At 37.7% G+C, this 11,040-nt stretch overlaps 1 protein-coding gene across 1 annotated transcript in view; it reads left to right on the top strand.

Moving 5' to 3' along the window:
- Nucleotides 1-1,302: 1,302 nt before the first annotated feature.
- The window catches only part of LOC309567468 (uncharacterized protein), a gene marked incomplete at its 3' end in the record, with an annotated part of 42,255 nt that continues 32,517 nt past the window's right edge, over nucleotides 1,303-11,040 (top strand). Inside the window, exons 1-6 of the mRNA XM_082272857.1 lie at nucleotides 1,303-1,716; nucleotides 1,805-1,887; nucleotides 3,089-3,245; nucleotides 3,348-3,509; nucleotides 3,902-4,027; nucleotides 4,106-4,330. Of these exons, the coding sequence (XP_082128983.1) occupies nucleotides 1,546-1,716; nucleotides 1,805-1,887; nucleotides 3,089-3,245; nucleotides 3,348-3,509; nucleotides 3,902-4,027; nucleotides 4,106-4,330 (924 nt within the window). The 5' untranslated portion in view covers nucleotides 1,303-1,545. The remainder of the gene's footprint in view (nucleotides 1,717-1,804; nucleotides 1,888-3,088; nucleotides 3,246-3,347; nucleotides 3,510-3,901; nucleotides 4,028-4,105; nucleotides 4,331-11,040) is intronic.

The raw sequence follows: 11,040 nt of genomic DNA, 5'->3' as shown, positions 1-11,040 counted from the left end.
AAGCAAAATATTTATGAATAGATGGGGTGGAGCTATTAATCATCCACCCATCCTCCATTCATAGATCTGGTTTCATTCAAAGAAACTGTATTATGTCTTCTATAAATGTTGTAGTTGGGTGAACAGGATGGGCATAATCGGACTCTCTTGATGGGAGCCTGTGACAGCCCCTTAGTTGTATTAATCTGCACTTGATGATTATGGCAGTGGAGGTCAGGACAAAGGAAAATGTACACATTTTCACAATAGAAGAAGAATCAGCACAGGTGTTATATACTACTGACTGCACACTATGTCCCTTGTGCTGATGTTTCTGTTTTTGCTTTTGGCTACACTTAGGCTTCAACGCGATGGCTCAAAGCTCTATAAAAGTCCAGGACTAAGAACATTACTTTTTAAGATTCAGAAAATACCAAAAGTTTGTTTTCACTATTCATTCATCATTTATCATTCATAAACCCTGTAACCCCATGTGTAAGTAAGAAACTTTGGTAATACATACACATTGTCCACAACCCTGCCAACCAGTGACTAACAACCCATGAATATAATTGTATCATTTTATTAATGCTAGCAAAAAAGTCTTCACATACACATAGGATTCAAACTGGAACAACTAGAGTATGTTGGGAGCACTCAACAAATACTCCCTGGCATGTCAGAAGAAGTACACTGATAGAAGAGAATAAGAATACACAACAGAAACAGAGTTCAAAGAAATTGTTGGCAAAAAATGGGATATAACATGGGGTGCGGTGGTCTTCTCCAGAGGGTCCAGAATGCCAAAATCAAAGATTTGTCCCCCATACACTGTTTTGCCCAGTGCAAACAGGAGCCCTTTAAGTTTCCAGGTTGTAAAGGGTGCTTTCAGAAGGCAGTCATTGAGCTATGTTTTAAAAATACAATTGATAGGGTGTGGTAACTATGTCCCTTTGATACTTCAAATATGCTTTAATTCTTCAATCAGGTGACACACTAATCCCATTAATGAAGCTTTGTTGGTGATGCTTTCTTTGACTCAGATGCTTGAGTAACATAAACAGAATATGAAGCACATAAAATGCCTATAAACTACCCTAATGTCACTCAAGTGTGTATAAAAAGAGGTTGCAGAGGTAACAGAGGCAATCGCTTCTTTGTCTGAACTACCATAAACTTCCATTTTCTCTCTGCCAACATTTTTGACTGTCAAGAACCATGAGCCACAGCAACATTCACTCATCTTCCAGATCTCTCATTGATCTTTGTCATTCTGGTGGTCATAAAGCTTCTAGCAACATTTCTTCACTCCATCGTGGAGGTGTGCACACAGTACACCGCAAAAGTTCCTCCTTTTCCCACCATGGTGGCCATTACAAATCACCTAGTGTTCATGGAAAAACCACTAGGGTCTCTTTTTCTAGCCACTCTTCCACTGGCCATAAGCATGGATTAGGAAGTGGGCATGGTGGCCATGACCATGGTCATGGAAGTAACATATCTGTCTCTGGAGGACACCATCAGTGGAAGAATGTTGGTCTCCTAAGCATCAATGAGAAGGAGACCATGCAACATCTTAATCAGCGATTATCATCCTATTTGGAGAAGGTTCATTCTCTAGAACAAGAAAATGCCCAGCTTGAGAGAAAGATAACTGAGTGGTATGCCAACAATGCCCCCAGTACATTGCCTGACTCCAGCCAATACTTCAGGACTATACAAGAACTGCAGAATCAGGTAAAAATGTAAATAAGATATGGTTGAGAAACAGTGTAGAACATTAACTACCATGTAATCTAATTGCTATTATTTTTTTCATTTTTAGGTTTTTACTGCCAATGTGGACAATGCTAGAATTATCTTGCAAATAGACAATGCTCAGCTAGCTGCAGATGACTTAAAAAGCAAGTAAGTAACCATTTTCAAATTTTGGACAGATTAGGGAGGGATCTTTTTTTCTAATTTTCAGATTTTACAATTCCGATTATCTTGCAAATAGAAAATTCCCAGCTAGTGGCAGATGATTTAAAAAACGAGTAAGTGAAGTGACCAAATTAAAATTTTGGATAGAGTAGGGAGGAATGATAAACTCTGTTAAGTTTTTATTGTTGTCTGTGTCCCCACTGGTTTTATTAGCCTAGTTGTCCAGGTGGGGACCACTGTCCCAAGAAAGGATAAAGTGATGGGAAATGCAAAATGTAACAGTTGTCACCAGAATAAGAGCTGGGGTTAATGATTACAATGCAAAGACTCCTCATAGAGACATGTCCATAAATAATACATTTACATAGGTTGCATCTCTTCCTTTGGGCTATACATAAACATTAGGTCTGTGGGACACATGGTCAGTTGGTCACATGCTATTATTCATAAGTGTTACAAAGTGGTCTTCAGCATGAGGGTAGTCCACTCAACAAGGCTAAAAGCCTAACTCAAAGTAGAAGTTTAGGCAAAACTTTTTTTTTCAATTTTGGATAGAGCAAGAGAATGGTTATAACCCCTGTGAGATTTTTTTTGCCATCTTTGTCCCATTGTAGAGACTTCCCATCACATCCTGTCTCATAGCCAAACAGGAAGTGAGAAGAAATCCCTGCAAATTAAGGAAATTGCTTGGGGACCCCCAGGCCACCAAAACTAGTGTCCTTATTGGAAGATTTTCCCTCTATTACTTTTGTGGGGATAACCCAACATTTGGGATTTTCTTTACTTTCACTTTCAATGATCATGGTAAACAGGGCAAATAGAGAGGGTGAATCTCCTTAATGGGGGTCACAGAAAGCAATAAAAACTGACAAGCTTTCAAACTCCTCTGCACTCTATCCAAAACTAAAAAAAAGTTTTGCCTTTTGTTAAAATGCTTTGTTATTTTATACATAGGTTATAATTGTCATCTGTGCTCCCATTGGGTAGATTTCTTCATTGCCTGGGTAGGTAAGGGTTCAGAACTTCTGACAATGTATTTTTGCTAAATGTATCATTACGCACTCCGGTATTTTTTACATTTAGATTTGGGATCCAGCCTGCACATATAGTAGCAAATCACACATATTTTCCTTTAACAATGTCTTTGCTTCAACATGTACTTCTTTATGTTTTTTTTATCATATAGATATGAGATGGAATTCAGTTTGAGAAACAGTGTTGAAGCAGATGTTGCTGGCCTTCGAAAAGCCCTTGAAGATCTCAACATGCAAAGTCAAGACTTAGAGATACAAGTCCGTTGCCTCCAAGAGGAACTTCTCCAATTAAAGAAAAACCATGAAGAGGTAACGCAAAAGAAAAAATTAATTTCTAAAAAAAAAAAAAAAAAAAAAGAATTAAAAATGTTTTTAGATACACATTAAACTTTGCCTTACATACCCCCTTAGGAGGTGAACTCTCTGAGAGCACAGCTTGGTGCAAGAGTCAATGTGGAGGTAGATGCAGCTCCATCTGTAGATCTAAACCAAGCCTTATCTGAAGTCAGACAGCAATATGAGAACCTTATGGACAGGAACCTGAGAGAAGTTGAGAGCATTTTCCTTGCAAGGGTAAGTCAAGTATTTCACTAGTACTGTAAATTTCTTTGCTACCATTTAACAATAAGTCAAATTAGGTCAAGAGTTAAACGTTCTCTTTCTGGAAACCATTACAGCAATATTCATTTTGTGGATAAGATTTTCTACATTTCTTATACTCTTGTTCTCTGAAATGCGCAGAGCTTGAGGTCAAATTTCTGACTGTGTTCTGTGATCAAATGTGTTTTTCTGGTTGCTCTCATACCACAGTCTGCATTTGCCCTAATACGTGCATTATGTTGTTTGTTCCACCTGTAGAGGGGCATCAATTTGCTTATTAACACATGGTATAATTTTAAAGTTTTTTTTTAAATTACATGTTCAGCTGTTGGCTTTCTAAAATTTTGTCATTCTTCTTCTTGCAGAGTGCAGAGCTCAACCGTGAGATGTCTTCTGGATCCGAACAGCTACAGACAGTTAGTAATGAGCTTATTGATTTGAAACGTACCACACAGACACTGGAGATCGAGCTGCAGAGCCAACTGAGTATGGTAAGCTTATTTTGCTGTTAAAGGTGACTACGTTCTAAACTCTGGAACATCAAAGTAACTGTAGCTGTCTCACTGTAGAAATCAGCCCTGGAAAGCACATTAGCTGAGACAGAAGCAACTTTTGGATCTCAACTATCCCAGCTACAAACATTGATCGATAATGTGGAGTCCCAGCTTACCCAGATCAGATCAGACCTTGAACGCCAGAATCATGAGTACAAGATTCTCATGGACCAGAAGACCCACCTGGAGATGGAGATCGCTACATACAAACATCTGCTAGATGGGCATGACATCCAGTATGTAAACACATGTCATTTTTTTTTATTGAACCAAAGCAAGTACAGTATATATATATATATATGTTGAAAAGAAGGATGTCTCACTTCATACAAAAAAAAAAAAAAAAAATTGTATTGCATATGGACAATAGGATAGAAAAAACTGATTTCTCAAGTATTTATTTTAAAGTTCTGTAATGAAATACTCTGCATATAAGTTGAAGAGATATCAGTTCAATTATTAGTTTTTCATCAATATACATATACTTTTTTAAATAGCCTAATAAAGTGGTGATAAAGTGACTCCCAATAGCAAGACTGCCACTATGGTATTGTTTGATCCCAACTATTACAGGTCCTTCTCAAAAAATTAGCATATTGTGATAAAGTTCATTATTTTCTGTAATGTACTGATAAACATTAGACTTTCATATATTTTAGATTCATTACACACAACTGAAGTAGTGCAAGCCTTTTATTGTTTTAATATTGATGATTTTGGCATACTGCTCATGAAAACCCCAAATTCCTATCTCAAAAAATTAGCATATTTCATCCGACCAATAAAAGAAAAGTGTTTTTAATACAAAAAAAGTCAACCTTCAAAAAATTATGTTCAGTTATGCACTCAATACTTGGTCGGGAATCCTTTTGCAGAAATGACTGCTTCAATGCGGCGTGGCATGGAGGCAATCAGCCTGTGGCACTGCTGACTCTGAGGTGTTATGGAGGCCCAGGATGCTTCGATAGCTGCCTTGAGCTCATCCAGAGTGTTGGGTCTTGCGTCTCTCAACTTTCTCTTCACAACATCCCACAGATTCTCTATGGGGTTCAGGTCAGGAGAGTTGGCAGGCCAATTGAGCACAGTAATACCATGGTCAGTAAACCATTTACCAGTGGTTTTAGCACTGTGAGCAGGTGCCAGGTCGTGCTGAAAAATGAAATCTTCATCTCCATAAAGCTTTTCAGCAGATGGAAGCATGAAGTGCTCCAAAATCTCCTGATAGCTAGCTGCATTGACCCTGCCCCTGATAAAACACAGTGGACCAACACCAGCAGCTGACATGGCACCCCAGACCATCACTGACTGTGGGCACTTGACACTGGACTTCAGGCATTTTGGCATTTCCCTCTCCCCAGTCTTCCTCAGGGTCCGGTCACCTCTTCTCGTTGTGCAGCGTTTTCTGCCACACTTTTTCCTTCCCACAGACTTCCCACTGAGGTGCCTTGATACAGCACTCTGGGAACAGCCTATTCGTTCAGAAATTTCTTTCTGTGTCTTACCCTCTTGCTTGAGGGTGTCAATGATGGCCTTCTGGACAGCAGTCAGGTCGGCAGTCTTACCCATGATTGTAGTTTTGAGTAACTAACCAGGCTGGGAGTTTTAAAAAGCCTCAGGAATCTTTTCCAGGTGTTTAGAGTTAATTAGTTGATTCAGATGATTAGGTTAATAGCTTGTTTAGAGAACCTTTTCATGATATGCTAATTTTTTGAGATAGGAATTTTGGGTTTTCATGAGCTGTATGCCAAAATCATCAATATTAAAACAATAAAAGGCTTGCACTACTTCAGTTGTGTGTAATGAATCTAAAATATATGTAAGTCTAATGTTTATCAGTACATTACAGAAAATAATGAACTTTATCACAATATGCTAATTTTTTGAGAGGGACCTGTATGTGCAATAGAACCCTGTAGAAAAATTGATGAAGTAATGTTTCTCCTACAAAATCTTAATGGTTTTTACAGAAATTTTATAAAGAATCACAAACTTTATATGTAAAATTATCTTTTCCAAATGCATTTGCAAAATACAGTTGCTACGTGCGAAATCACTGTGTAGCCGGACAGCTCTGGGTCCCCTATGCTTCTGGGCCCAATAACAGTTGCAAGATTTGCTCTGGTTATACTTACATTCAAGGACTAAACAATGGTAACTAGATTTTTTTCTTATTACAGTGTTCCACTTCATCATGGTACAGAACATAAAGAAAGTAAGTATAAAATCTCTGTATAAGACCTCATAATATGTAATGGGTATGAACTAGTCCTGACACAAGAGATTTTTTTTTTTTCCCGTAAACATTTTATTGAATGAAAAAACAGATGTAATCACAAAATTACAAGCTAGTTTACAAAGAAAGTGCTACATGATAATTGCACTGTGTACATCAAGAAAAACATATCTTAGCATTACAACAATGACCTCGTGGACAGTTTATGTTCAGACGATCACCTCGGCTATGAAAGACCATACTCATGTACCACAGCGGTACATTTAAGGGGTAGAGTTAGCCAGGTTGATCAAGTTCGCTCGCTCTGGTCAGGCCAATGAAAAGGTATGAATCGATATTTAATAGGATCAGCCGCGTAGATGTAGCCTAGAATGTTGGCAGAGGATTTTGAGATAGAAAAGGAAGGGATAGGGAGGTTACTAGGGACCAGAGGGCAGAAGAAGAGGGAAGAAAGGCTAGAGCGTAAAGGAAATAAAAAGAAACGGAGTAAAGAAAGGGAGGAAGAGAGCACAAGAGATTTTTAGCATATAATACCATTTTACATATTTGCATTGCATGCAACCTCATCATTGCACATTAACTATAAGTTGAACTTCTGTCAGCATGAAGATGTCCTTTCTTTTTCATATCTTTGAAGAACAGCTAAAAAATTTGTGTATATAAAACCTTGATTTATTATTTCAGATTTGGATGAAGTGGATAATGGTTAAATCCCTTGTAAAGTTTTATTGCTGTCTATATCCCATCTATTTCCCATTTGGGAGATTCAGTCTCTAGATTTGTCCTAATGACCATTGTCACTAGGACTGAAAGTGAGGGAGAAACCAAAATTATTAACTGTCATCAGAACAGGAAATTAAGGGTAATCCTTCCAATGAGACACAGATGGAAAGGAAATACCATATTCAAAATGAAAAGAAACATTTTGCCTTAACCACTTTAGCCCCAGAAGGTTTACGCTTTAATCAAATACAATTTATGTCCTTTTTTCCCCAAAAATAGAGCTTTTTTTTGTGGTATTTAATCACCACTGCGGTTTTTGTTTTTTGCGCTATAAAAAAAAAAATATTTCTTACTTTTTTACTATAGAACAGTAAAAAATATAAATAAATATATATTTTTTTTTCCAAAATTGTCAGTCTTCTTGTTTATAGTGCAAAAAATAAAAACCACAGATGTGGCACAGATTTACTGCCACAGTAAATGTATTTGGAGCGATCGCTAAACAGTTACGTTTTACTTTATTTACTAAACTTGTCTATGTACATGCCTCAGGGGGGATGTTTCCACTGCAGAGGATTGGTTGCCATTGCTCTCCCTTCTTGGGCAGAGGGCTTATCTTGCCACTGCCTCCTTTCGTTAAGGCAAACCAGCAATAACATAATTACGTCAGTGAGTGGATTTTACACAACCCTAATCAGCCAAAACTAGCTTAGAACATGAAGGAAATACAGTAATATCACAGAAAATAAACATATTTTTTTTGGGTCACAATATTTTAAAGATATTTTATTATACAAAAGTAGAGCTAGGCTTGGAGGATCCTAGAGTTCCAAAAAAGAGTTTTTCATTTTCAGCCATAAGTCTGTCAACCCATAAATGGCATCATCTACTGAACTGGAGAATATAGGTTTCTACTTATTATAAAGCCTTTCCTAATAAATAAATGAGCAAACGATAAATTCATGGTTATTGAAATTATACATTTTGTTCTGGAGAACAAGATATTAGAACACAATAACCTTGGGTTATAACTTAGGTAAAACAATTTGCAAAGGCCCTTTTAGAGCCTGGACCAAATATTCAGTTGTTAGAATTAATTGCCGTTGTGACACTGGAAATGTACTTCAGGCTATGGCTATTCCAGAGATCGAACATTGCAAATATGAAATAGCACAGTGTCATTGAGAAATGCATATCTGAACATAAGTTGCAAGATATTTAGTTTTTTGCTGTTGTTGTGAATTATTATCTTATTATGTCTTATGTGTAATTTTTCACCAGAATCACATCACAGCAAGTGTTAAAGATTCCAAATGAGAAACGCCAACCTCCATGCCAGTGAACCTAACAAAACGTTTTGGATATAGCTGGACAAATTAACATTTCTCTGTTAAATTTCTTTACTTATCCCCTGAATCTGCTTTTCTCTTTAGTCTTGTAGTGTAAAGCAAGTAATTAAAAGGTGAGACCACCCAAAATAGATTATCAAATACTGAGTGGGCTTCAGAGGGTTTGATTACTCAAAGTTTATCAAACCTTTAGGGGGATTCCAACCATCAATATCATAACTCCCCTACTATGGCCATTAAAGATCATGTTTGGATTTCTGAAACAAATGTTTAATGCCTAACCTTTGTTGGACGGCTTTAGCAAATGCACCAGTAGGGTGCGACTAACTATATTACTCAATTTCATACTAAGTATTTATTTCATTAAATGGGAGCACAGTCACCATCTCTAGGAAAGACAGCCTCCCAGTGGTATCTCCAAATGTTTTGCCATGGTGTTGGTTAATTATCCACGAACAGCCTAATTTTGAGTTTTCATACCTTTAAATCCGGTGGCAAAGGTTGACACATTGATGTCTTGTAAGAAAGTCTTTGTGGCACCATCCCAGGTGTAGCAGTGTGACAGTATATGAAGGTCTCAACTCTATTGTCATCATCTTTGTTATCACTGATTCACAGTAATTAAGGGTTAGGATTATTGCCTTTCTTTCTTTTTTATCTTTCATCCTGCTAGTATGGAGAGGAAGGACTCTGTTTATCTGGGCTCCACCTGTTATTCATTGTATTTCACGAAAAAGCTGGTTAATAGTGGTGGAAATGCCCCTAATATTTTTGCACAAAGTGCAATTGTTAGTTAAGTAATTCCCCTTCTTATAACACCATAAATCCCACTTTCAAGTGGTTATATATCAATGACATCCAGAAAGTTTCTTCTAGCCCTTGGACTTTACCATTGATTAGTTTTGTGTCATAGGATGAGAATGGATGGTTTGGACTTTGTGAAAGATTCAGTTATTTTCTCTCCCATCTCATTAGCATTCTTTTATATGCTTAATAAATCGTTTTTCAAGCAAACTTTGGTCTTTGGGTATTTTGTTTGTTTCAATATCTCTTTATTGACTATTTGATATACAGGTGTGCAAACAAAAAGAGATCTAAACAAATAAAAAGGGGTCACCTCGCTAGGTTACATATCAGAACATCAAGGATTAGTGCCGGGTCACACTTGTGCGATGCGGGAAGGCTGCGAATTCACAGCCTGTTCCCGCATCGCAAACGCACATCTGGCAGTTCACACTGCCATATGCGATACGCTGGGGGTGTCAATGAAATGTTAACGACACCCCCAGTTTGATCGCATATCGCAGTGCGATCTGACAGTTCGCACAGGATAGGATCGCACAAGTGTGAACCACTGTGCGATCCGATCCTGATGCGGCTGAAAAAATGCCTCATATGCGTCTTTTGTGCGGGTGCAGTGCGAATTTAGCCATACAAAGTATATGGCTGAATTCGCACTGCACATCCGATCGCATGTAATGAAGGAGCAGTGCGCTCCGATATTACATGCGATCGCCGCACACGCGGAAGTGTGAACCGGCACTTATGATATGCTTGCAAGCTTCACAACATGAGACACAATATATAAAATGGACACAATATATAAAAGTCTATGTCAGTACATCATGGATGGTAGTTCAAAGGTTGATCACATCATTAGACTTTTTGTTATGATAGCTAAAGCATGGTTGCCAAGCCTTGTCAAAAAAATAACAATGAGTTTGAACTAAAAGCCAGAAATCTTTCATGAGAGTAAGGGGTTCTGGACATTGGCTATGACTTTGGATAGGTTGGGTGCCAACTCCTTCTTCCAGCATCTTGTGATAAAGAGATTAGCGGCTAGCAATATATAAGAAATTATTTTTCTAAGAGCTGCTGGGAAGGTATCTATCCCCAAGTTTAGGATTGCCAGTGTCGGATCTGTCTGGTCTTTGTTGTCTTTAACTCAATGCACAGATGTGTACATTGCAGTGTATTGTCATCAGTTAATTCTTGAGTGTCTCCAGGTAATTAAAATATATACTCATTCAAGGTTTCATACAACATGAGTAAATGTTATGAAAGGATGTCTCTGCTAGTCTAAAATAGAATCATTTCCCAATAGACCCAATTTAAAAAAAAAAACTGGAGAAAAAAGCACACAAATTGCAGAAATGCAGCGTTTTGTCATTCCATAAAAAGTTATTATTGATTTTGCGATGTGTCTTTTAACTTGCTGGCAATGTGACTGTTCCAGGAGAATCAATTCCTTAGCACAGCTCCTCCTTGCATGTAGTAGCCCTCTACTCTTTTGGGACCATCTTACTACTGTCTGTGCTAGCCCAAATCCATCGCCCCTCCCATAATCTCCCTATGTACCTTTTAAACAGGTAACACTGGTGAGTAGAGTGAGAATACTATAGATTGTCACTTGAGTGATACCGCAGCTCTGAGTCTATTTGGGCTGCTGACGTCACAACCAAGATGGTGGTGGACAGCAGCAGTCTTGGAGTTTTGAAAATGTTTACAGAAGAGAAGCTTTTTTAATTCAATAATATGCCCAAAGGTCAGTAAATGCATTTATAATTTCATGGGAAGTTTGCTTTAAAATGTGTGGACTGGCAACAGAGTCTCATTTAAGCTATTGCAAACAGTATATTTATATC

This window comes from Pelophylax lessonae (genome assembly GCF_965119305.1).
Source record: "Pelophylax lessonae genome assembly, chromosome: 11".
NCBI lineage: Eukaryota > Metazoa > Chordata > Amphibia > Anura > Ranidae > Pelophylax > Pelophylax lessonae.
This window is presented reverse-complemented; position numbering and strand designations above follow the sequence as displayed.